Genomic DNA, 27,575 nt, shown 5'->3' with positions numbered 1-27,575 from the left:
CACGCTAACTTTGCTGCCCTCTGGCGTCCATGTGCGGAAATAATATTACATTTTTGATTTTTTTGCAATTTAACGTGGATAATAAACAGTTTTTGATTATTCTTATTCCAATTTTGCTTTTCTTTCCACACAAAAGTAGAATCAAAATTAAAATATTTGATTTAATTCATTAAGATTCCTCAAAAATTGACGAGTGACTTTTCCCTTGACTCAAATTATTTATTGAAATTATTATTCTTAAATAAAGAGTTGAGAGATAAGTCTTGAGATAAGATTATTTGAAAAACGGAAATGGCAGTGAAGCGATAAAATTTCTATTGGAATAATTTTTCGCAATTCAGCAATTCGCCCACTGTTGAATTCATTCATTTATTTGTTTTGCACATCGTTTTGCAACAATTTTTATTTTCATCACATTGAAAAGAAAACAGAATGTTTCGACAGTCTTGCGTAAGAAGAAGCAGAAGAAAAAACAACAGAGATTTTATTATTTCATGCAGACAAATTTGGGTTTTGTTTTTGTTCAGAAATGTGACTCAATTTTGTGTCGCTGAGATGATTAAATAAATTGCGAGATGTCCTTTTAATAATTTTATTATAAATCAATTTCATATTATCTACATTCTCCCCTATTAACATTACAAATACACTTGAAAATATATGGACTTCAAAACTATTTTAAAAATACAGAATGATTTTTTGTGTGTAAAAAATCACAGACATTCTTATTAACCATTTCTCTCTTTCTCCACTAAATAAAGAGGACTTAAAAAAAAAATAGAAGACAAAAGTGGGGTATTTCAGAGAAGATGAAGAAAGAAATACAAAGAGTGAAACAGGATTTTGAAGGAAGTGAATTGGAAAGAAGTTACCCAAAAAACTTTCAAAAATTTCCCAAACATTCACACTAATTGCGCCAGACCAGCAGAATCTACGGATAGATTCAGTGGACTATTGCAAATTGTTGATTTTCTTGTGTTCTTGTTGTTGTTGTTGTGTTTGCACCAGAAAAGAGTGCAATTATTTGCAGACAGAAAAAAAACCTAATCATGGAAATATCGATAAATTATTGTACACCGCAAAAGCATTAATTCCATTACACATTACAAAAATTAACAATAATTAATTTTAACACTCAAATAAATAGGTACTATATTAACCTCGCTTGAACTTAAGTACTGTCAATGTAATGATAAGGAATCCCACAATCCAGAGGATGGTCGAAATGAAGCCAAAGTAGACGTCGGGCTCGGTGATTTCCCAGCCGCGGCTCAGCATCGATCGCAGCGACGTGGTGGCCATGGTGAGCGGGAGTCCCAGGGAGATGTACCTGCAAGGACGAGGTGTGAGTGGCGTGCCGTGGGCGCAATGCCAATCATTGACTCACCTGAGGAACTCGGGCATGCCCTCGATGGGCCAGATGACGCCGGAGAGGAGCAGCGTGGGGTAGAAGGAGCCCAGAGCCAGCTGAATGGCGTTGCGCTCCAGCTCGCAGATGGCAGAGATGACAAAGCCGAAGCACATGCCGCACAGGCCTTGCAGCAGTGTCAGCACGATGACCCAGAAGATGTCACCGTTGCAGGTCACGCCGAAGACGAGGATCATGAAGATGAGCACAAGGGCAGTCTGGCCACACATCACCACGAACTGGGTGACCACGTGCGAGAACAAGATCTCCGTGGGCGTCACGCCGGCCACCCATGAGCGATCCAGAAGTCCTTCGGTGCGCTCGATGATGAGGGCGGACGACGTGAGAGCCACGGCCAAGAAGAAGACGATTCTGCAGAGAGCAGCCGAAAAGCAGGTCAAGATAACTGACAAGAAAACTCTCAATCTGCACACTCACGTTAAGATGACTCCTGGCGCCACGAAATCCGTAAACGACGGGTCACTCGTGCCGTAGATGGGCTGCTTGAACTGTATCGGCACGTCTCCTAGCTTGGGATTGTTGCCGCATGTCTTGAGGAAGGTCTGAGCGAAGTCCTTGTAAGCCAACTGCAGATCCCTGTTCAGCATGATGCCAATCTGCTGGTTTGACATATCCAGCCACACGCGGATTTCCGACTGATCCAGAGTCTCATCATCAGCTTCTCTTCCTGCAATCGCCAAACAGAGATAAACAGAGATCCTTTAGAGGACTCAAGGGGAAGATTTTTTTCTTAACTTTTTTAGGTTATGTGATGGATTTAAAGGATTTAAAACAGTTTCTGATAATTACATAACCCTTAAAATCTAAATAAATCTAATTATTTCTCTTTTTCTGTATAGAATTGAGCATTTGTGTACGGAAAACATCAATTTAATTCAATTTTACTAGTAGAAAAGAGCAGAAAAATATCTTTTTGCTTAGTTATTTTCGTAGTTTGTGCTTGAAAATCGTAAATTCCACTCTGATTAACCAGTAGAATAAGATATTTGCTATATTTACTCATTATCAGGTTTGAAAAGAATAAATTTAGTGAAGCACTTAGTTTAGTTTAACCTTTTTGAGACGGAAAAAGCCTTAATTTGTGCTTTGATAAGTTAGAAATGAGTATAAAAACAGTCAAAGGAGTCTAAAAAGCGATGGAAAATGTCTTGAAAGGCGCTCAAAAGTGACTGAAAAAGCTTTACAGATTTAAGGCATATTTTATTGACTCACCCAACGATATTCTTGCAACCAGAGCGTCTGTGAAGTTGTCTGTAAAGTAGAGAACACCCCAAGCATCGCCCGCTTTCACGGCATTTATAGCGTCTTCGGGTGTTGGATAGAAGTTCTGGTCGATATTGTTGCTCAGATGGCTCAGATAACGACACGATAGATTGCCGAATTTGCATCCTGGATTGAAAGTGCAGTTCTGGAAGAGAAGATATTAATCTCCAGAAGGTTTTCACCATGCAAAAATCGACTTACATCTCCTTCAATTTCCTGATTCACTATGGCCAACTTGAGTCCGGTCGGATCTCTTCCAATTGCCAAGCAGAAGAGTATGACCTGCATGACTGGGAGAGCGAAAATGAAGAGCATGACGCCCACATTTCGCCACATTCGTAAGAAATTCTTCTGGAGGAGTGCACGAATTTTTCCTCGAGAGGTAATCTGTGGGGAGAAAGAGAGAGAATTGTGGGTAGTTTTTCGGGGGTTTTGAGGGCAAATTCACGTGTTGCTTACGTTGAAGCAATTCGAGCAGCTGCCGCAATCGTCGCAATCAATCGCTGTGTTCTGAGGATGTGGCGGTGCATCATTAATCTGGAAGAAATGGTGGAATTTTGTAAGAATTTCTCGTCTTTGGCGCACAAATTCCGCGGTTTTACTCACTCCAATAGTGGATCCATTGGAGTCACTGATTAGGATTTCTTTGCTCTGGTGGAAGTTGAGGCCCACAACGCCACTCTCTTGACTCACATACACGGGATTGTCCTTCTTGCTGCCAAAGGCTAAGGCTGACAGGGAGATGTTGTTGCTGATGTTCATTGGTTCCGTCGTGGCCACCGCCCCATTAGCACCCTGTTTCCGCGACAACTTGAGAAAGACATCCTCTAGACTCTGGCACCGGTACATGGACAGGAGCACCTGCGGCGACTCCTCGGCTAGAAGTCGACCAGAGCGCATAAGGCCGATGGTATGCGCCTGTCGGGCTTCCTCGATGTAGTGAGTCGTGATGATAACTGTCTTCTGGCCGGCTTTGGTTATGTGCACGAGGTGATTCCATATGCTCTGCCGCAGGAGCGGATCCACACCCACCGTGGGCTCATCCAGGATGAGCAGCTCGGGATCGTGCATCAGAGCCACGGCGAAGGACACTCGCCTCTGTTGACCACCACTGCAAAGAGACACGAACGCGATGGACATTAGCACAGTCGCGTGTTGATCGCTATAAGTTTGTGTGCGCCGCATTTGAGCATGACATGGAATAAATAGAAATCTGTAACTCCCGCCGAGCGAATTCATACATTCCCATACAATTTATCAATCATCATTGTTGTACATGGAAGCGCCAAACGCTGTTGATCATTTCGCACGCGCTTCTCTATATTCATTTCACAGCAATTCTCTTTTTTCCACATATTATCCAGAGTAATAATTTTGCTTTTTGGCCTCTTTGTCATGCCCAAAAGCTCAGCAATTTACTCCAAGGGGGAGATAATATGCCTTAAATCTGTACATTACTTCCAGACACTTGTAAACGTATTTGAAGGCATTTCTTGATACAAATTTCTGACTTTATGCTTAGATTTCGGATGTAGAAAATGTGCAAATTTTTTTTTACCATATTGTGAGGTTATGAATGCGGCTCAAAAATCTTTCTTTAACTAATTTGAATGTTTTTACACCAGAAAATCAACGAATATGGCCAAGAACACAATGTTTCTACAAGAGAATGACGTTAAATTTGCCACTTTTAAGCACAAATCGCGGAAATAACTAAGCAAAAATAGAATTTTCTAGACAGAAACGCCATTTCTGAGGTTATTATTGACTTTTAAGCTTTTTCTTACCTAATATGAAGTTATTTTGAAGAGAAAAAGCTAAACTTTACCAAGAAAAATAGATTAAACACAATTTTCATGATTTTAAGGGCTTTTTAATATGAAAAAGCTGTCTTAAATCAATCAAATAATCTAGAAAAAAACAGTAAAATTGATTTTTCTAAACAGAATTATGTTGAAAATGCCTCAATTTGTTGAAATAGAAGGTTTTGCAGTGCAAATAATCAACTGAAAGTATTATTTTCGTTGATTTTCCGAAAGCTCAATTGTGATTTCGTGGTCATTGAATTGATTTGCCTGGGAATTGCATCTCTTCACAATTTCAAAAGTGCACACAGCAAATAAAGGTTGTGCATTTCCATGGTGTGAGAGAGTTTTTTATTCATTGAAATTAAGTATTCTCAAATAAGAATACTGAAGAAATCTCCATGGATGTCAATTGATATTCAGATGCTTTTGCTTTTGTTGTTGATGAGCGAAACACTGCGACGATTGATTCTATAGCAGCAATAAAATATTCACTCCACGCAGACGATTTGCAAACGATAAGACTGCTAAAGAGTGTTGAGACATATTGTTTCGGCACATGAGCATTCTTCAGTTGGAGTGTCTTGAGTGTCTATCTGTGATGTATTAATTGGCTGGCGGCCTTGGTACGCGATCAACCATTCAATCTGGGTAATTTATGCCACTTTTAATATCTCATCCCCTCTCAAATTGCGCGATGTCAATGCGTGGAAATGACCTCTTTTGTGTGTTTGATTGCCAGGACTCACCTGAGGTTCTTCACGAGACGATTCTGCGAGGGCAAATCGAGAAAGTTGAGGAGAAACTGAAGTCTCTCCATAATCTCTGATGTCTGCATGCCAAAGATCCAGCCGAAGTACATCATTGTCTCTTTGATGGTGAACTCGCCATAGAGTGCGATCTCCTGCGGCATGTAGCCCACCTGCGCCCCCGGCACGCCGGAGCCCTTGGTGCCCGGCCGGCCGCCCAGCACCCAGATTTCGCCAGAGTTGAGACGCCGGCGGCCCACGATGCAGGACAAGAGGGTTGTTTTGCCACATCCAGAAGCACCCAAGAGGCCATATCTGTTGAAAGCATTGAGAATGTGAAAGAGAGACACTGAGCAGAAAGACAAACAGCATGTAAATCTGCGACTTTTGCTTCAGACGCGCGATATGGAGTTTCGTGTGACATTGACCCACTTTGGACGGATTAAACTCAGCTCGCTTATGTTATGTACACACTATCAACTTCAATGCAGTGTCATCGGCTAACCATAAAGTCTGTGGCGCTCGTACAATGGAAAGTCCGAGCTTTAATGCGTGTGAAAGTATATAATTTCACTTTCAATCTTCATTTTTCCGACTCGCGCGCTCCATTTACACTTCGCATCACCGGAGATGCAATGTGATGTCTGAACTTTTGCATACGAATTCACATGTATTTCACCTCCATTTCTTGTGAGAAGAGAGAGAAGAAGAAAAAATATCTGCCACTATGTAACGACCTTACTCAAAAGTAAATCGTTTGTGATGTCTTTCATAAGAAATTGCGCCCATTAAATAATATTTCCAGTCTCACAACTCCCCATAAATACATTTTATCTCCGCGCGCGCGCGGCGGTGTTTCTGGCCCAACGCTAGGAAAATCATTAGACTACACAACAATATTTCGACATTTTCGTTTATATACCATTTAAAGCCTATACATAAAATATTACGTATCTCTTTCTGCCAACAAATCATTTTTATACGAGCGCCAATACACTGAAAAAAAGTCCCAGCAAACGATCGATTTCAACTGATCCACTGATGATCAATCAAGTGTGTTTCCATGCCATGAGATTGCACAATTAGATTGTAGTGGAAGTCTTGCATTTCTTGTACGAATTCTTCATGCAACAATCATCGCAACGAGGAAAACTCGAGGGAATCTCTCGAATTTAACACTCTGTGACATGAATTTAGTACCGCCTTTTGATATTTTGTGTGAATTTCATGATGAATGGAGCAATTCTCAGTCACACAAGAAATGTTAAAAATGTGTTATATTGGTTTAACACACGCCTTTGCTTGTGTTATTGTCTAATGCGGCTCATAAATGTTAAACTGTGTAATTTTAACACGACCTCAAGAGGTTGTTTTAATGAATGTGTCAAAAGCTGAGTGACAGATCAGAAAATGCAGAATATCCAAGAATATCTTGTCAAAATGGATCAATCCGCAATTGTGGCTCTAATTTTCAAGCATGAACATGAATTATGTTCTCAGTAAATTCTTTTTATCACGGATTTACTAATTATGAACTTGAATATTACTGATTTTGACAAATTTCACAATTTTTCCTCTCTTACACATTGTAAAAATGCTTCAAATTCTAAAACACTGATTTAGCGAGAATAACAAGGTCTGTTTTTCCTTATTCTTTTGGGATGTTAAACTTTTACATGTTTGAACTTTAACACGTCTGTGTGTTACTGAGAATTGCTCCGAAATATTGAAAGAAGTAGAAAAATTTCTCCTGCATTTTTCTGTTGTAAAAATGTCAATTGTGACAAATTGGCGGATTTTTCACGCTACTTTTCAATGTACAAAAGCTCGGAAGTGGTGACAATGTTAGCCGTACAATTGAAAACGTACAGATAGCAATTAAAAGAGAATTTCGCTTGCCTCTGCGATCGTCAAAATGTATGAAAAAAAATACACAGAGATTGTCAGAAGTGTGTTGAGCGGCAAATTGCTTTGCCATTGCGACAAAACGCAATTGAGCGCCGTCTCAATGATGTGTTCGTCTCAATTATATCATTATCTTCATTAATATCATCAACTGCAGTCAAAGTTCATTAGTGTTACCTTATATAAATTCTTGAATTAGCAATCTAATGTCTGGCATAGAAACAAGGCACAATTTGTTCACAATTATACTAGGAAAAAAAAAAAACAGCTTAAGAGATGCAAAATCCGCTTGACTACTCTAAAACTGACACGTAGAAGAGTTTCTCAAATCGTTTTACGCCACACAAATGCACTTACGGAGTTCTTTTTAAAAACTTTTGACTCAGAGCTGCATTATGATTAATTACGGCGGCTGTTGTGGGAATTTTCTAATAAATAATGCGCTACCTTCCAGTTTGCCTTGGTTGCAAATGGAAAAAAAGAAATATTCATTATACGCACGAGTCAGGAAAAGTGGTTAAAAAGAAAAATCACACAATTATGCATCATCTTTTCGCAGTTTTAACAGTAAAACCGCAGACTAAATGCGTCAAGTGGAAAAATTCTACTCGTTGCTCAACTTACATTGTCCCTTTGGCTACTGTCATATTGAGGTTACTGAGTACTTGATTTGGTTTTGACTTAGATCCATACTGTTTGAAGGCATGCCGCACAGACACCGCCTGTTGCTGTCTGTTCCACATGGTTCCTCCATCCTCAATTGTCGTTACGTTTGTATCACTGCCTCTGAAAAGGACGAGAGAAGAGATTGGCATTAATTTCCATTCATTTCGGTACACTTCCATCCCACAATTAATCACTTATGCACATACTTTTACCCAGAACACCCGTAATTAATTGGATTAAAAACGAAAGATTTAAGTGCGCATCAAGACACGAACCCCATTTTACCAATGAGCCACAACAATATACAAGAGTAAATAATTGCGTAAATATGTACACAAGTGTTTCCTCACATCGATAAATTGATTTAGAGAAATTAATCAGTTTCTTTAGACTCATAATTTCAACCACAAATTTCACCATTCTCAAAAAAAGTTGAATTTTCAGCTCATTCAAAGTGTTTTGACGCATAAATTCACTGTAAAAATAAATAATTAACTTGAATCACGTCATTTAATGCCCCAACTGAACAATATGACGAATATTTTACACGAGGTGATGAAATTAATCTTCAAGAGACCTTTGAAATTCATTGCACAAATTTCATTGAGGGTCACTGAAATGAGATACATAAGTCAAGAGAACTTCAAGAGCACAAAGTTACTTACGTTATTAACATTATTGTAAAATTCCTCCTAGCTTAATTGTCAGCAGAAACTAGCAATAGTCGCAGTTCTGCGTACTGTTGGTTGTTGTTTTTTGGCGGGAAGAAAGGAAGAAAGGATTCTTTTTGATTTTTCAATCCTTTGTCTCAATGGGGAAAAATTGTGGATATTTTTTGTCAATATTTGGGTTAATTTAATTCACAAAAACTATTTGTTTTCGAAGCATGTAACGACTTTCTCGCAATTGTCTAGTCGTAAATATTTAACTTCAATACAATTGAGCGCATTATAAGATAGTCATCAAGGTGTTAAGTGCAATTAACACATTTTGTCAAAGATATTTTCGCACAGACTGAGCGACTCTTCAGTGAATCCGCCTTGCAAGGCTGCGTTGTCAGTCTTGAGCTTGAAGTGAATTTGATAGATTGCAAGTGACAAATCCGGAGTGTTTCAATCAAATCATAACACATAAGATTCCTTATTGATTAAAGGTGATTCGCTGTTCTTGACAAATCACTTAAATTGCACTTTGCACCTGAGAGGATTGACACTCGCTTGCGACCTTGATATAATTCCGCGATGTTTGTTGGAAAATGTGATAAAATTGATGTATTTTTCACAGCCAACTCATTAGCTTTGATAAGTGTGTTGTCGTGAGATGCAAAACAAATAAAATGCGGCGTTAAAATCTATTCAAATTGTAACACTTGAAGCCTATTAACAAATTAATAGACCCTTTCAACGTTTATAGTTGGCGACTAAGAAACTTCCAAGGGGTTGCTAATATTCAGGATTGAGGGTCACTTTTGAAAAAAACAGACATTTTATCTTGTTATCTCTTCTAAATATATTTATAAAATAATTCTGCACAATTTTTAAGGACATAAAACCGAATTTCTTGCTTGAAAAGCTTTCAAAGTAGCAAATTTTTGATCTTTAATCGGATTTTTACGATTTTACGCAAGGTTTTACGACAAACACGAGTGTGAAGCTGGGAAAAACCTCCTGATTTTTGCACATAAAAGAATCTTTAACAATGCTGACGAAAATCTGTAGTCGAGAGAATAAAGAAACACCGTAAAGTGTCCTTAAATTGCTCAATATTCTTCTTAAAGTAACCCTAAAATTCTTTTTTCTACCCGCAAAATACATTTTCCTCGCAAAATCTTCTAATTTCTGTAATTAAACACAAATTTATATATATATTTATATATAAAACTTCTCCTGACGAGGCAATTTGACGCCTAAAATATATTTTTGTCCTTCATTTTCCACTCTTTTTCTCTAAATTTCGCAACAGAATTCCCGACTCTGTCTTTTTGGGCATATTTTCTGAGATTTAAATCTTAAACGGAGGATTGTGAAGACACAATCTGATGCTGAGGCACTCAAAATCCATATTATCAACCCCTCGGAAACTACTGAATACGCTTAGATTTTTCCCGTGTCGATTTTATGAATGTTTGTAACACAAGTTTTTCATCGTGCACTGCCACAGTTGTTTCTTTACATTGAATATCTGTTGAAATGAAGGCAAAAATATTATGCTTACTCCGTGTCTTCCGCATTTTGTATATGAAATGTCATTCTATTTATTGACAATTATTTGATTACCCTACAAAAGACTTTGCAAACGACTTCAGAGGAAAATAAATAATATATGCAATCAAAATGATTGCTCGTTGAAACGAAAATGAAAAATTGGTTGCAAACAGAGACACATTAAATGGAGTTTTGCGAAACTATACTTGGCCAATGTGAGGAGGACTCAGAGGAAAAACCCTAATGACTGGTTCATGCATTTTATTGGAAAAATGAAGGATAAGCCCACTTCCTGTTCCACACAGAAAAGCTCTCTCTCTGGGACTGCACAGCTCAAGATACTGCAGAGACCGGAAAATTCTTTCGACATGCGTGTATGCAATAAATTGTTCATTATTTTTCATTAGAATTTCTAAGTAATATTGCGTCGTTTGTTGCCTTTGGACTCTCTCGGGTGATTTTTTGTCTTCAGAACACTCAACAGTGGAGAAGTTAAGTGGGAATGAGTAATTATACAACGCTAATGCAGCTTTTCCAGACCGATTTTTCCACTGGTGGAAAAATAAATGTGGTTTTCATTGAATTCAAAACAACGGTACACGAGTTAACACGGTGATTAATGTGAAACTCCGAAAGAGTTTCACATCGTAGAAGCAAAAGAGACGACGAGAGAGAATCAGGAAGATATATTGGAAATTTCCTGTGGTGAAATGCAGTATTTTTCCGCCAAAAAATAGTGTTTGTCAAGCTGACTGTGAGTCAGAGAAATTCCCATCAATTTTCAGATTGATTTCTGGTCATTTTGGGGGAGTAAAATTGAGAAACAACACAAAATTCCACACTCTGAAGTTCTCTGAGTTCTTCATGATGACAAATTTCTAATAAAATATCACAAAATTTTTTATTAATGAAGTGAACGAATGTCGGTTCTTTATGTATTGCAGAGTTTAAAACACTGGGATTAAAACGCGTTTCTTACATTATATTTTGTGTTCATAATTACGAAGGCCTTTAACTTTCGATTTCTTCACTATGATATGTGCTTAAAGATACTTTTATACACCTCACAAGCGCACATTTTGTTGTATATACAAACATGAGAAGCAATTACTGCACCAAGATCGGGTGTTTTCTGTGGAAAATGATGCATCAGATAGTTTAGAAGGATTGATAATTCCCTCGCTTTTGGCCCAAAACAATGCCTCAACACACAAGAAGAATGGCTATTGTGGACAACACGAAGAAAGGCTTTTTTTTCTCTCCATTAAAAGTCGTCGAATCCCAAGCAATTCCAATGATTTCATAAGCAATCAGCACAAAGAGAATTTACTCTTTTATGTGTCATTTCGATATGACTTCCATCCAGCACAAGAAAAGATGTTTTCGACAGCAAAATATACAACCATCAAGAGAGTCGCGTTGCCAATGAGTCTATCATTTTGCAATAGAATTGCACAATATGAAATATGGAAAATAGAGTGAGTTCCAAATTCCAATGAAATTAACACATCCACACGCAGATCCTCTCTAATACCACTCAATGTGGTTGAACTATATATTTTTTTCTATCTGGTAGTGACAAAAATATCCACATTTTATCCGAAAAAATATATTATTTAAATTCTTATTTCCACGCAACAGTTGATTGTACATAAAAACGCGAATGCTGGCAAAATATCCGCAATTACATTATGTACGTGAAACTCATTTTAAATGAATTACATTTCCATTCACTTGCAATACAACTAAGTTTTAAGCCACCTAAGCAGAGTTGGAATATATCGATAAGGTGGCTTATTTTTGGGATTTACTACAATCGTGGCGTATTGGAAATGTTAAAATAAAATGAGAAGGAAAAATCTTCAGCGATAGATCCAAGAGCGTTGCTGATTGTGCACCTATTGAGATTCACTCACAACTGACGACGCAACACTTAAAACTAATTGCAATGTCCTTCGGTATCCTGGATTTAATTGTCTATAGCACAGCACTGAGAAGAGAGTCAATCACACTCCGTCCCGGGTCGAAATCATTGAGAGGATAAGAGAGACAATTGGGAAGAACTGAAGGAATTCACACACAGCGTTATGAAATCGACATCCTCAATGGCGAACGAACCGAAAGCGACTGGAGACAGTGCTTTTGTGCAGCAGTAAAAAGGCGCGCTTAGCTTGGAACACGGCGCGACTTTTGGAGTCGAGCTTTCGCGTGGAAGGGGTTTCAATTAAATAATATTAAATACAACAACATGATTGAGTAATTTTTTTTTTAAATCTGCAGTGGCAAAAAGAAATCCACCGATTTGTCTCTGTGTTGGAATATTGTTATGTGCAAACCAAGACTTGTGTGTGTGTGTGCTGCAAATACCATCTTGTCCATGGAAATACATTAAAAATTGAGCAAATGAGACTCTCCTGTGCTTGTAGTGTAAGCTCTTTTGCCAGCGATTTCGCATTTAGTGTCATGGATGATGTGGAGAAACTTGAGTCTCGAGGAGAGCCTCTGAGTGCTTCTGCACTTGGCAAGCAGAGGCGACAAGCGAATGACTCTCGCTGATCTAAAATGCTTTTTGGCGACGATAATAAATATTATTTATGTAAATTTATGGGTCGTTGCAACAGTACGGAATTCGTATTTAAGTTCGTAAAAGTTATCAATTTGATAGTGCGATTTAACTTTTTGATAGTTTATATTGGTGGCCGCCTGGCGGCGCTAGTGTGAAGTACGACTGAGATACAAACGAGAAGGCGTTGCAAGGCAAATTTTGGGTTTATTTAATACTAATATCAGCTGTCAAACACGAAGAATGTATTCAACAGGACGAAATAGTGACAATAATAGTGTTTCCGATGGAATTCTTGATAGATTTTCCTAACCGGAATGTCCGGGAAGATCTCTTAAATGTCAGATGACAGATTAAAAACATGATAATTGTCTATTTTCTTGGTTTTCATGTGAATTTTCCGGCTTTTCTCGTCTTAACACGACAAAAAACAATAATTGATAAATTCCCCATATTAGTAAATAATATGAATCATAATCTTGCAACAGCTTTTTATGAATTTGTATTTTTGACAACTTATTTAAAATGTTATGAAAGTAAAGTTGCAACGACACCTTAATTGCAAATTTTTTCTACTTCGTTTAATTAATTTCTGTAAGAAATATAAGAAGTTCATCACTTCGTAGAATTTTATCAATTTTTCTGAAGAATTCTTGTTACCAATAAAGTACGAAATCTTATCGGAATGCTCGAAAATGTTGAGAAAAAAAGATTTATGCATTTGGAAAAACCTATGAAATTGAATAAGCGCTTCATATTTTGCATATTTTTTGTATGCAAATCATAAAACTGATATTCAATAGGCTCTACGAATACGATTTAGAGGATATATAGACATAAGAGTAAACTAATTGTTCTGTTAACCTTCCGAGTTATTGAAAAAACTACATTTTTCTCACGACTTGTGAATGCGCGAATGATAATGCATGAATGGATTTCCCCGCAATTCTTAACAAAACACTGACAGAAAGTGAACTAAAATTGATACAAACTTATAGAGTTATAATTTAATTCAGAGATGATAAATCTATATATACATTGACTGAAGACAATCGCTCCACAATTGATGCTCTTCGCATTATTTGGTGGAAATCATATGCAGGCATTGTCTTTCGCACGTGTTATTAATGCTTCCAGAAGTCTCAGAAGCAATTGCTAAATTGCCGATTTGTTTTTTTTATTTAAGATATACTTTACATACAACTTTGTATATGAAAACTGCAAAGGGTATTGAAATCTTACCACGCCACGTGAAGACGATTCAGTGACCTATTCGGCCTTGGCATAATTTTCAAACTATTAGGGCGTGTGATGTGTGTATCTGTTATTGCTGATTTGCCAATATAAAAGGCGATTGAAATTGGTTAGCTTTTCAATTATTGAATTAGACAAAAATATTAAAGATTTGTAATCTTTTTGAAGTCAAGATTGTTCAATTTTGTTCATTTCATTCTGACAATACTACATTATGTCGATAAATCTATTTAATACGGTTTGTTGTTACTAAATATCAATTTTCAGAGTTCTAAGAAATTCTTTTTATACAAATAATTCAGAATGGAAATAATTTTCATGCTTTCTGGCATTAAACTATGAAAATTTGACTATTAATCGTTAAAGTTGTACATTTTTTTTCGAAGAAAATCAAATTGCAGTCAAACATATTAAATGTGGATTTTTCTAAAATGTTATTAGACTTTGAATGAATTTTCATTATTATTTAACATATTTTTGAATTTTTTCCCTTCAAAAAGTTGTAAGAAAGTTAATTTTAAATGTAAGAAGTTGATATTTTAGAACTTGTGTGGTTAAAATGTCAAATGATCTTTGAAAAATACTATTTTCATTTCTCCAATTACCTTTAAAATATCAACAAGATCAGATTAAGTGCGTTTGAGGGTAATTTTGGCAAATTTCTCATCAATATTAACGAAACATTTTCAATTTCTTCGATTCACAATAATAGACTTTCCTCCAGACAATGAAAGTGTCAGTAGGTGAACGTCTCCAAATGCATCCAATTGACACACATTCGGTGAGATGATTTTATAATTTATGACAAAATATAATCTACGAGGCGCAAAAGCAGCCTTCTTGTGTGCCACCAATATATGCACAAGAAACCATATATAAATCCGACACGACGGAAACTTTCACTGGTTGTGATGTAATTGATTACGCGGTATTTCAACATTATGAAGATAAACAAAAGTAGCGCAGGTGATTTCAGCGTGGCCAGCACGTAACCACCAATGCCACCGGTCAGCGGAGTCCGACGTCCAGCGTCAGACTGCCGTCTTGGCCGGGCGCGAGGGGCGCGCGCCGATGGAGGAAAAAACAAACGACCTTGTTTCAGCCGCCACTTCAAATTTAAACTATATGTGCGATACATTATGTGTGTAGAAATTTTGCAAGACTCTCTTCTCTCTCTCTCACTCACTCTCGTGCCATCGCGGCGATTTGTACATAACTCTGGTGGTCAATTTGGGCAGATGAAGCGCGCTAAAATGACTGAGCAGAGCTGAGAAGATGTGAAAGTCTCACTGTGAGGAGCATCTTGGTGATTTGCACCCAAAGAAAGTACAGGAGTGACCTTTCACTTTCTGCCTCGATAGCACTATTAAATGTTATATTTAGATAGGTAATAAAGACAAAGTTTTGCGAAAAAAACTATTATGACACGGCGTAATAATCTCCAAATCCATTCACAAAAACCCTTGTTCACTTCTTAGATACAGTCTTATCTCTCCCACAGACATTATATGGCGATTAACGTCAAGATAGCGAACATTTGAAGTGGATGATCAAGAAGACTTTTGTTGTCTTTGCAGTTGGAAATGCTCAAAAAACGGAATCCATATACAACCATTATTAATGTATGCGATTAATCGTCAAAGACGATGACATAGAGATTGATAAATTGAGTGGGATTAGTGTGAATTACATCTCTCCTCGTATATCAGTCGATAGCTCAAAATCGAAGAGTTCGCACCTCATTTCGCGACACGTGAACTCATCATTCTGTGACTTTGCAAAGGATCGTCTTTGGATATCCATTGTGACAATGAGGAGTGTTTTCGCCTATGGAATTGGTGTCTTGATTTTGGCTGTAGTTTTCATTGGCGCAGGTTTTGTGGTGGCCAAGTAAGTCACTATCTTGAAGACCTTCAATTTGATAAGCATCACTTTTCACCATTATTCCATTGGCCATAATAGTGCGGAACATTTTCCCACAGTTGCTCTCTAATGGACAATTGTAGGGGCAATTTTACTAAATGAATATGTATAGATTCAATGCTTCGATTCATAAGTGTTAGTTTGATTAGTCATATTTAATAAATTTCTCCCTCAATCAATGAACAAAAAACGGTAAAAGCTTCCAAACTTCACGTCTTATGAACAGAAGAACACGATTGAAATGTTAGTTGGCAGTAAATCATCGTATATGATTTCTCTACATTTCTTGGAAAGATGTTTAGCAGAAATTTCATAATATATAATTGAGACATTCTTAAGCAATATCAAAGTGAGCGAAATATGTGATAAAACAATTTATCTTTAGAGACCAATAACCTATCATTTGTGTGCTCTTAAACGGACAAATGTTTTCTTCACATGATCTCTGCTGAGTGACTTGTAATTTTTCTTATATAACATTTAAGAAATAAAGTGACATGTGAAATTTATGATTTTCCTCTCATAAAATTAAGACAGTGTATTGAAAAGATAACGCCCCAGTGGAGTCTTCAAAAAAAAAAACAGTATCTGTTTTCAATTGCATTGTGATACTGCTCAAGTGCTTAGATTAGATAAAAAGCCATAAGATTGAAATCTTTGCGAAAATTCTTCTAAAATGAGATCAAGTTCATAAAATTTCAATGATGTTTCGCAACATAATTGCTGCTCAAGACGAAATTTGTCGGCTCGTTACAATTAAAAAAAGACACTCGAGATTTTGCACTGCCATCAAATATTTTCATCGACAATTCTCACCTTGATTTGAGATACAAAAAGAGGTGAAAAAGTGTATTCAATGAGTAGTTTTCAGCATTAATTTGACAGCAATCTTGGTAAGGGAACAAAAATCACACGTTGAAATGTGGTTTTCAAGATTCTTTGGGTCATTAGCTCTTCAACGATGCCTCACTTGGCCCTCTAGGCGCTCAGATTCTCCTCCTGGAACCTATTTTCCCCTATTTTCCTCCGCTTTGCCGCAAATTTGTGCTCATATCTCGCTCAATTTTCCACGGATTTTCCCCAAATTGGGCTCAAATGATACATATTGAAATTATCTACTACTTTGTCAAACATTATGGGAATTTTAGATCACTTCTTGTTGGTCAGAAACGAGCTTTTGTGCACCACTTGGTAAAAAATTCGCCTGTTTCTTGGCCACATTATATTAAATATCTCCGAAACCAAAAAACTTTTATGACAGATTGTTTTTCCTATATATAGAGCACTTCTGGGGCTGCATTTCTCCCATATATTCTAAAGCGATATTTATTCTTTATCTTTCTGAAAAAACAGGGTTTTTCCTGGACAAGTTCGGTCTTCTATAAGAGAAAATTCAGATCAGAAGCATTTTCCAAGGAGTCTTGTTTCCCCAGCATAACTTTCCATTGCAAGTGTTGGTCGAAATGGGAATTATGTTTGTAGAATGTGCAAATTTCGAGTGGCATTGAAATAACCATGAATTCAACATGGTGGAAAATTTGGTCTAATTTCTCTGCGACTAAAATATTGGGTGTGTGATATTATATCACATTTAATGATAACATGACATAATAAACTATATTAATGAAACATTTATGAATGCACTTAACATCAAATAATAGAGATTTTGAAATTATTAGAGTAGGTTATGTATGTGCAATTCATGACTCTCAGTTTTCCTCTAATAATTTTGAAACTGAGACACTTGGAATGACACACTCTGTGCAAGAATTCAAATATATTTGGTGCTCACTTATTTGCAAAATTCTCGCATTCGCTTATCGTCAACCCAGTGATTTGGAAAAATAGTTTTCGAAGTGGGAAAACGAATAAAGATTGAGCGGAACAACTTGTGCTCTTTATATACAAATTTGAATATGATTTTAAGGCTTGGTTTTTGGCACACAATTAAGAAGACGGCTCAAGAGTAGATAAGAATTTCTGCAGACAAGCATAAGTTCAACATATGTATCTCAGTTCTCTGGAGTTGATAGGACAATTGAAGAGTTCAATATCCTTTTGCAGAGTCATCACGATTGACAATGTGCCATCAGACGAGAAAGAAGTCTCGGACATTCTCTCGGAGATTCGCCAAGTGATGAGAAGCTCTGAATACAATGTCAACGCCTATTTGGTCACTGAAAGTGATTCTTATATGGTAAGAAATGGCTGCGGGCGAAATTTCATGAGCGCTGAGTTAATCTGAATTGTTGTTTTTAGGGAGGACGATCGGGAAGAGTGGCTTATGTGAGTGGCTTCACAGGTTCTAATGGTTTCGCCATCATTGCTGACTCGAAGGCTGCAATTTGGGTAGATGGTCGATACCATTTGCAGGCCGACAATCAGGTGGACACGGAATATTGGGAGATAATGAAGATTGGAGTACCGGGAACGAAGAGCCACGAGGAGTGGCTGCGGGACAATCTGCCCAGCAATGCTCGAGTGGGATTGGATCCAAATATCTTCACGCCGAGTGAATTTAATCGCTACTCGAGCTACTTGAAGACATTTGGTCACGATGTGGTCTCCATTTCGGACAATCTCGTGGATTTGGTGTGGTCAGATCGTCCCGAAATCACCCTGTCTGAGCTTGAAGTGCAGCCATTGAGATTCAGCGGTCAGGAGATTGCTGACAAGCTTTCGGTCATTCGTGGTGATATTGAAAGTTCCAATGGCGAAGCTCTCGTCGTGTCGGCGCTGGATGAGATTGCATGTAAGCTTTCACGAATTTCGTATAACTCCAGGCGATAACACATAGCTTTTGAAGCTTACGCGCAATTTCATTGTGCTTTCGACAGGGTTGCTCAATCTGCGAGGCAAAGATTTTGCCAGAACACCCACATTCTACGCACACGTTATCATTACGATGAACGATTTGTACGTCTTCTTCCACGAGAATCGCAATGTTCCTGACAACATTAAGAATCACATTAGAGATGAGTCGAAGACAAACTGTGTCTTTGATTACACGTACGAGAACTTCATCGCTGGACTGCAGAAAGTGGTGAGTTAATGTAGGACAAAACGTAATGAATGTGATATAAAAATGATGTGATATACATTGTAATGATCAATATAAACCAAGGGGGAGATAAGGTACCTTGAAACTGTACACCACTTTTCAAACTTGAATTTTGTAGTCTGTTTCCACATTGAGTCCCATGCAATGCCTTCAAAAATGCACTAAAAACGCTTTTTTGGACATCTTTTCCGATCATAACCTCAAAAATATCACTCAAAGATCGGCATAAACTCCGTTTCGAAGCATTCTAGAAGACAAAATGGTCTGATTATGTTTTGCCAATGAACATAAACTACTGATTTAGAGTCAAAATCGTCCAAAAAGTACTCTAAATGAACATTTTTAACGTTCCAATGACACTTTTTGAGGTTATGTTCGATTTCAACACAATTTTCAGTGTTTCTTGGCATCAAACTAGCAATCTTTCCGAGTTAAATATAAGAATTGATGTGCTAGATTCCAAATTATTCATTAAATCTTTTCTTGATTTATTACATAACCTAGAAAAAATTATTATGATTGATTCTTCGAGAAAATCTTGATGAAAATTGAAAGAAATCCAAAGAATTTGGATAATTTGTCAGTGAAAAGAAGCACTGAGGAATGGAGAATTGCAAGCTTTTCAATACTTCCACTTCTTAAGTACTTCTGTTGAGTTGTACACCACTTCTGACTGTGTTATCTCCCCTTGATATAGACTATTGTTTAGTTGATTTCGATTCACTGTAAAATCTCACATAATCACAAGTCCATCGGAGCAGAGCTCAGCTTGAGCCTGCCAATCCAGTTTTCCACGCCTTGAGAGAGTTTAGCGTAAGGCAGTGCATGACAAATTATTGAATTGCAGGTGAGTGAAACCACCAAGTACATATTAATTCCATCTGGGGGCAACCAAGCGACATTCGAGCAAATTCCCGCCGAGAGACGATCCGTCGTGAGCGGCTACAGTCCCATTGCGCGGCGCAAGGCGGTGAAGAACGCCGTGGAGGCTCAAGGGCTGAGAGATTGCCACGTGAGAGACAGTGTCGCCGTCATTCGCTACCTGCACTGGCTCAACGTGACCATTGGCACGGAGACAATCACTGAAATCAGTGGAGCGACGGTGCTTGAAGACTTCCGCAGCCGGCAGGACTACTTCAAAGGACTCAGTTTCGGATCCATCAGCGGATTCGGGCCCAACGGCGCCATTGTGCACTATTCGCCCACCGAGGAGACCGATCTCGAGATCACCACCGAGGGTGTTTATCTCATTGACTCAGGCGGCCAATATTCGTGAGTATTTCCCGATGGCAATTCCCAACATAGCGCGAAATGTGAGTGAACCTGTGACCTCACCATGACGACGATTGAGGCCGCGCGCTTTTCTGCTTACGTTTGGCAAAATTCTCAAGTGAATTGACTTCAATGAATGGGCAGTTTTGGGCAAATGGACAATGACGCAGACGATTAACGTGAATTATGATCATTTTTCTTCTCTTTTGCGATAGACATTCAAAAAGCGCATGTTAATTATGGATTTTTAACTACATTGTAATCGCACAAGATACAAAAACTCGCAAAATATATCAAAATGACATTAGGGGGGCTCAACATCACGAAATATGACAAAAAAGAGGAGGGTCACTTTTTAAAAAAACACATTTTCGCTAAAAAAACACTATCGCTAGAGGTGCTGGAGTCAAAAAAACGATGTTTTGAAAATTTTGAAATGGAATAATTCGTAAATTATTTTGGGCTTGTTGGAAAGTTCTAGAATAAATCTACAACTATATAGATGAACAATAAAAGGTCATCTGATCACTCTGATCATCATTCCAAACGGTGGCGTTAATAAGAAAATTTAAGAAATGGTTGGATTCTTTGATAGTCAGATTGAGATTAATCCAAAATATCCTTGTTTATTTCTCATCCAGTGATGGCACAACAGATGTCACAAGGACCATCCACCTGGGACAGCCCACGGAAGAGGAGAAGCTGGCGTACACGCTCGTCCTGAAGGGACACTTGGCCATCGATCGCGCCATCTTCCCGCCTTCCACGCCAGGATCGCACTTTGACGGTCTCGCGCGACAGTTCCTGTTCCAGGAAGGCATGGACTATGCCCACGGCACAGGTCACGGCATTGGGGCCTTCATTGCTGTCCACGAGTACCCGCCGTCCATCAGCAGTGCCGCCGGCTCTCCGGGCTTCGTGGAGAATATGTTCGTGTCTAATGAGCCGGGCTATTATGAGGCAAACTCTTTTGGAATTCGCATCGAAAGTATCGTTCAGGTGGTGAAATTCGAAGGGAAACCCGGAATGAGGGATTTCAACGGCCGTGGCGCTTATACATTCCAAGTGGCCACAATGGTGCCTTTCCAGCTCAGGATGATCAACACAGACTTGATCACAAAGGAGGAGGTAAGTGTGTTTTTTCACACGCTTTTAATTACATTGAGACAGTCAGCAAATACTTTAATTAGCAGTTGCTGAACTGTCGGTAATTCCCCAAAAAATATTTCACGGGGCAAGAGGCGATAAAGTCAGCAGAATAATTTTAGACCATTTTGATTGTTTTTCAAGATATGAATCACAAAACGAAGAATGCTTCCCATCAGCATGAAATAATTTTTGTCGAATTGCACCGGCACGTTCATGGTCAAATATTTGTATTTTTGCATTGAAACTCAAGTGTAATTACTTCACTAGAAGAAAATTCAGACAACCTTCTCTCTTTCCACCACATTTGCTATCGCTTCCACTGATGATATATTTAATGTTTTTTTTCTCTCTTTGCTGATATCCCTGAAGTAATTTTTGCTTACAGAATTCATTTAAAGAAATCTAAATTAGGTTTCCAATCACTTTGGCACGAAGGAAGCTTCTGGAGAAATATGTGTTGTTGATAAAATTGAAATTATACTCAAACACTGTTTTCTTTTTCATGGAAAGAAAAAATATTATTTTCTGTAGTATTTTTCCTATTTATTTATTTGAATTAACTGACACACTGATCCAATTTGTGTCCAAATCACTGATTCACTTTAGAATGTGCCCAAATTGAAACCGGCCTTTGGCATTTTCTGGACGAAATTACACTTTCCAGACCAGGAAATTTCATGTCATTCGACTTTGGACATTCCTTCTGCATGACGCAAATGGCATATTAAAGTTTCCACTTATCATAACTCATTCCACGCAGTGCAGAGTTCATGGATGAGTTACATATGATTAATATTGCATTTCATTGTTGTCATTAACAATTCTAGGCTGAACAAATTAATGCATATCATCGAGAAGTTGTGGAGACTGTTGGAGACTTGCTCAGGACTCAAGATCAAGAGGCTTACAATTGGCTCTTGCTTGAGACCGAAGCCATTGAATCGACAATGCTGTGAAGGAAGACAATCGAGACTCAGTCTGACGAAATGCATTGGATTTAAGCCAGTCTTTCTGTACATGTAATGTGAATAAATTACGTCAGATTATCCAGAATAAATAAGGAATTCCGCGAAGCGATTGTCATGACGTTAGCAGAAGATACAACATTGGTTATTGTTTATCGAAAATGAGACTGCGTATGGGATTATTGACTAATCATCACTTTGCCGCATTCATTGTAATCTCATGAATACTTTATAAGGTACACTTGTGTGATATGTACACAAACAATGTGTCGAAGGAGGAAAAGAAGGGAAATTCTACGCACAAGGAATCCCATTTTCACCGACGCACACGTGAAATCCTTCGGAATTCACTCACGGCAGAGACGCTAATAATTGCAAACTATGGACATGACCTCGTGTATTAGATGAGAAAATAGTTATTAGTTAGGCAGATTTCATATCGCAATAATGTCAGATAATTTCCATAGGTTTGATGAGCCAGACACACAACTTAATTAAAGCCTCGTGTGCAATTGATATCGCCATTAACATCCGTATATTGTTGACGCTTTGACTTTGACTCTTCTTGTGCACGTTTTGTCTCGTGCATCAGCATGAAAAATGTGAATTTGACCTGCACATTGGTGGGAAAAGCGTAGGTAATTCCCATTAGGAACTAAGTGCTGAAATCACCAATTATGGTGACACGAATGAAAAGATATTAAGTTTGCGGTAAATTTATTTCTAACGTAAATCACTTTTTGGGTGATTTATAAAGTAACTCTGTCGTCACCAAGGAGGAGATAATAAGCCTCAAATTAATACACTTCAGAACGTCTTTAAAAGCACTTTCCATTGCTTTTTCTGACTTATCAGAATTAAATCTAAGTTTTGCCTTCAGAAAATGCTTTGAAAATTCCTTTTTGGGCAAATTTAGATCTTTTCAAGCCTAGAAATGAGTAAATATAGTGAAAATCTGGATGTTTCTAGATATTTTTGAGGTTATGATTGAATTTAAAGCTTTTTCTCGATCGACATGAAGTTTTATCGCTCGAAAATGCTCAAATATTCTCACTTATCACAATCTAATCTGTGTTTTGCCTTCAGAAAATGCTTTGAAAAACTCTGATCAAATTGTGAGGTTATGAATTCAACTTAAAAATCCTTCTTGGCAAATTTATATCTTTCGAGCCTAGAAATGAGTAAATATAGTGAATCTTTCAATGTTTCCACAGAAATAACCAAGCAAAGTGACATTTTTCTGCATTTAACTGATATTTTTGAGGTTATGGTTCTCTTTTAAGCCTTTTCTCAGTCAATATGAAGTTTTTTTTTCGACTAAAAATGCTCAAATATACCAGGAAAAGAGAAATATTCTCAATTGAAAGATAAATTTGTTGATTTTATTGGTTATTTAATCACCAAATCTGTCTTAAATCGATCACATAACCTAGAAATTTAATAAAATTGATTTTTCTAAGTAAAATAACTTAGAAAATGCATCATTTTGTTGAAACAGAAGCTTTAGCAATATAAATATTCTAAAATCTTAATATTTTAGCACTTCCACAAAATCTGTACACCACTTTCGACTATAACATCTGCCCCTTGATCGCCACAAGTTGTTGACTCACTGAATTTAAGGGAGTTTCAAGAAAATAAAACAATAAAGTAGTCAAAATCTGAGATATTATGGAAGAAAATTATATCGCTTTGAGAGAATTTTCATAAATGAATATCGAATAATCTCTACTGTAGAAAAACCGGATCTACTGAGACCTAAAAAATAGACAAACCCGTCAAACTCATGAAATTGTGAGTGTGAAGAATCTAATCATGTTCTGATCTTCAAATTTTCATTCCTTTTGATGAATTGCGCGAATATTCTCGATACCCAATTTCATTGTTCTGCTGTAAGAAATATTTCGTTCAAAGTGTGGGTGTTTAATCGATATTCCATGAATTTTAAAATTATTCGTGAGCTGATAACAGTCAAAGCATCATTAAGTCGACGCGCGTGGTTCGAGTTTGTTCCAAATTTAGGTGCAAAACAAATATGAATTATCAAGATTACTTCCCGTGAACCGTTCATGGTGCTTTTTCATTGATTTCTATGGCTTTGTCAATTGATTTACACTTGATGATATTTGGCTCTAATTAGCACTCATTTGACTCATTTTCACTCTGTGCTGATTTTGGAAAACCGATCGAAATTGCTTCTCAACGCCACAGAGAGAGAGAAAGATGTACAAATTGCGATTGTGCAGTTCGTCTCATAAGGGCTCTTATGTGTGATTTTGCAACACTGAAAATTTCTACTTGTGAAATTTTCCTCCGTAGAAATCTGGCGCGTGAGTGAAAATTGTGAAGTAGCAAAATACCTTGAATTTTGACCCGTTTGGGCATTCCTCCAGAGAGAATTGCCAATCATTGTTCAATTATCTAACAATATACAGAAGAGAAAATATTCTGCTCCTTTTTGTTACACTTTAATCAATACACTCTTGACGTTGGATATTTTATTATTGATTTGTGATTGATTTTGGGTGGACAATTTTTGATCAAATATTTCAACAAAAACATTTCAATAATGTCTCAGTGCGTAATTGAATATGAAGAGTAGCGTTCATAATTTCACTCTCGATACTGGATTTCAATTAAAGTGCGTCAAGTAACAGCCAAGTTGATTATCCAGCGACCACTCTCTCTCTTGAGCCACGACTTGTACAAAGACGCTCAGTATGCACGGCTCGCGCCTTCTTATGCAATCTCCATTTTCAAATAATACTCTTCGCCGCTTTTGTCCACTCAACTCCGCGCGAATAACATTTACGAGAGAATATTGGAAATTCCACATTTATTGAGCCACTCAATGGGAGGGAAAAAGTGTATTAAATATCTTATATTCTACTATAAAAATGAGCCCAAGGAGGACAACGTGGCTTTCCTTGCGACAAGTTCATGGGTTTTTAATGAAATTGGGACTCAAATATTGATTTTTTTCTTCTGTACACATTCCATTTTCTCATAAACTCTTGACCACCTCTAAACATTTTCCAATGTAGCGAAAGAACGACAGTTGACAGTGTATTGCGAAATGTTTATAAAACACTTACGTTTTGGTCGGTTTTATTTGCATGTTTAGCAAATCTACATTAATATCACTACTTGCGAATTCACTTGGAGTAGTATTCAAATCAGTCGAAATGCTCTTGTCACAAAGAACCAAAGCGGATCCTGGTCAAGTACGTCAACTCGCGAGAATGTCTTCAGTCGATTTGACTGCTTACAACGCCGGCACTTGCCGATATGAAGGAAATAAGAAGAAATCCTAACAGATTACAGAAGTCATTCAATTTATGGCTGATAAGAAAACAAATGTCAAATAGGTACTTTCAGAGTGTTGTAAATATTAATGATTTGTATGCGTCATACTCTTCACAATTTCCGGGAAAAAATATAGTTAAAATCGACTAACTGGATAATTAGAGCAATTCTCAGTCACACAAGAAGTGTAAAATATGTGTTATATTAGTTTAACACACGCCTTTGCTTGTGTTATTCTCTAATCTGGCTCATAAATGTTAAACTGTGTAATTTTAACACAACCTTCAGTGGTTGTTTTAATGAATGTGTCAAAAGCTGAGTGACAGATCAGAAGCTGTAATATATTCACGAATATCTTGCCAAGATGGATCAATCCGCAATTGTGGCTCTAATTTTCAAGCATGAACATGAATTATGTTCTCAGTAAACTCTTTTTATCATGGTTTTACTAATTATGAACTTGAATATTACTGATTTTGACAAATTTCACAATTTTTCTTCTCTTACACATTGTGGAATCGCTTAAAACTCTAAAACACTGTTTTAGCAAGATATTTTACATATTTTAAGTTTAACATTTCTGTGTTTGACTAAGAATTGATCCAAATATTGGTGTTAAAAAGGGAAATTTCACACATTTCGTGTCGATAAGTGTCGGTAAGTTCAACAATTCACCGACATTTTAACGATAGTTGAATAAATCCCTAATTTTAATTCTTTTCCTATTCGATAAAGCGTTTTGTGTCATACTGTAGTGATATTATTTGGACATATTTGTACACAGTCAGAGACGCAATCCAAGGTTGTCGTCCAAGTCTGCGTAATATTTTTTTCTCTCCCAAATTTTTTGAAGGAAAAAATTGTGAAAACGACGAATTAATGATGATTTTTTCCTGTCACTTGAGAGTTTTCTTGAACACCTATTCACACCACACAGCAGCATGTCTTGTGCGCAAGATCTCCGCTTGAAGCGCGAAGAGGTTTCCATGCGAGCACACACATTGGCATTATTATTTGAGATTAAAACCACTTGTTGATTTTCACATATTTATGCAACTATTTACCACCTCGACTCTTTGCCCCCTCTTCGCCCCCCCTGAAAATGTCCATGGCTAAACTCACCCTGTTCCATCGTCGGTCCAGCTGAACATCTTCTTCAGCCTCCTCTTGTCCGAAGGTGGCGGAACACTTTCCATCATTGTCGCTGTGCACAGATTGCTCAAAACTCTTTCCGTGTGACTTCGGAGTCCCTCTTTTGTGATATCCAATGAAGATTTGCGAATCGGCAGAGGAATAGATTTTACTCAGTTTCTTTCTCGCCAACACTTCACCTTTTCCGTGTACACAAATCCATAAGATTCCCCCACAAGAAAAAAATCACCTTCAAGTGATGAAATATCTTGGAGTGAAAACTTACAAATATTCCAAGAGTTTGTCACTGCTCTATAAGCGATTATCAAATGCACCAGCAATGAAACACACAAGAGGAAATATCTCTCTCTCTGGTCTACAGTTTGGCAACAAGGAAGGGAAATTGGTGGAATTTTCTAATTGAAAATTAAACAAAAATCTTCCACCATGACACAAAAGTCTGCACGTTACGATCGAGTCGCGATTGAAACTAAAAGCACTATAAAAAATTTCACTCTATGGAAGCTATGGAACTACAACTTGGAGTCTCGTTCACCTCTGTGGCGACCAACAACCAACACCAAAAAATTGGATGTGTTTGCTGGCCAGGAGAGGGGATTTTCACCTATTCACAATTGCCGTTTTCTCACATCGCAACACTTCTTCGCGACGCGCCTCTGTGTGCGTCTTCACAGCAGGTAAAATCTCAGCCCGAGGTGGCCACTTGAGGGCATATGTAATAGACAACTGGCTTGGATAATTCGCCTCCTCCGTGGAATGGGGAATATTTCAGCTTATTCTATGTGTTAATGCATGAAAATGATATTTAAATTACTCCGTGGCCACAACACTGGTCACTTCACTTCGGGCATTGCATCGGAGAAAGGGAAAAGCTGAAAAACACGCGCACACACACACACACACACGAAC

The 27,575-nt window shown here is 37.6% G+C and overlaps 2 protein-coding genes across 5 annotated transcripts; one reads left to right on the top strand and one right to left on the bottom strand.

Moving 5' to 3' along the window:
* Window positions 1-578: 578 nt before the first annotated feature.
* On the bottom strand, window positions 579-27,201 carry LOC132258194 (ABC transporter G family member 23). 4 transcript variants are annotated; one of them, XM_059755351.1, is made up of 11 exons: window positions 11,920-12,144; window positions 8,483-8,556; window positions 7,776-7,937; window positions 5,247-5,561; window positions 3,299-3,803; window positions 3,152-3,229; window positions 2,894-3,079; window positions 2,642-2,837; window positions 1,847-2,096; window positions 1,388-1,780; window positions 579-1,330 (listed from the first exon to the last, which is right to left on the bottom strand). In XM_059755351.1, the coding sequence occupies exons 2-11, from the start codon at window positions 8,491-8,493 to the stop codon at window positions 1,156-1,158; spliced, it is 2,271 nt and encodes a 756-aa protein (XP_059611334.1). In that variant the 5' UTR covers window positions 8,494-8,556; window positions 11,920-12,144; the 3' UTR covers window positions 579-1,155. The 4 variants fall into 4 exon arrangements, with proteins under 4 accessions (XP_059611334.1, XP_059611335.1, XP_059611336.1 ...); XM_059755352.1 differs by having other exon boundaries at window positions 11,938-12,144; XM_059755353.1 differs by lacking the exon at window positions 11,920-12,144 and adding an exon at window positions 11,744-11,897.
* LOC132257814 (xaa-Pro aminopeptidase 1-like) lies at window positions 15,539-22,435 on the top strand. The gene is made up of 7 exons (XM_059754852.1): window positions 15,539-15,728; window positions 17,826-17,958; window positions 18,021-18,513; window positions 18,599-18,804; window positions 19,670-20,094; window positions 20,736-21,222; window positions 22,071-22,435. Exons 1-7 carry the CDS (start codon window positions 15,649-15,651, stop codon window positions 22,197-22,199), a joined length of 1,953 nt encoding a protein of 650 aa, XP_059610835.1. The 5' UTR covers window positions 15,539-15,648; the 3' UTR covers window positions 22,200-22,435.
* Window positions 27,202-27,575: the final 374 nt, after the last annotated feature.

The sequence above is a fragment of the Phlebotomus argentipes genome, unplaced genomic scaffold (assembly GCF_947086385.1).
Source record: "Phlebotomus argentipes unplaced genomic scaffold, Phlebotomus argentipes genome assembly scaffold_4, whole genome shotgun sequence".
NCBI lineage: Eukaryota > Metazoa > Arthropoda > Insecta > Diptera > Psychodidae > Phlebotomus > Phlebotomus argentipes.
This window is presented reverse-complemented; position numbering and strand designations above follow the sequence as displayed.

Coding starts and splice junctions, on each gene's coding strand:
- LOC132257814 (XM_059754852.1), top strand. CDS start 15,649: ATGAGGAGTGTTTTCGCCTATGGAATTGGTGTCTTGATTTTGGCTGTA. Junction 18,514..18,598: donor GGCGCTGGATGAGATTGCAT/GTAAGCTTTCAC, acceptor TGCTTTCGACAG/GGTTGCTCAATCTGCGAGGC. Junction 21,223..22,070: donor ACTTGATCACAAAGGAGGAG/GTAAGTGTGTTT, acceptor TAACAATTCTAG/GCTGAACAAATTAATGCATA.
- LOC132258194 (XM_059755350.1), bottom strand. CDS start 26,713: ATGATGGAAAGTGTTCCGCCACCTTCGGACAAGAGGAGGCTGAAGAAG. Junction 3,230..3,298: donor CCAATGGATCCACTATTGGA/GTGAGTAAAACC, acceptor CATTTCTTCCAG/ATTAATGATGCACCGCCACA. Junction 2,097..2,641: donor GGTTGCAAGAATATCGTTGG/GTGAGTCAATAA, acceptor TGGCGATTGCAG/GAAGAGAAGCTGATGATGAG.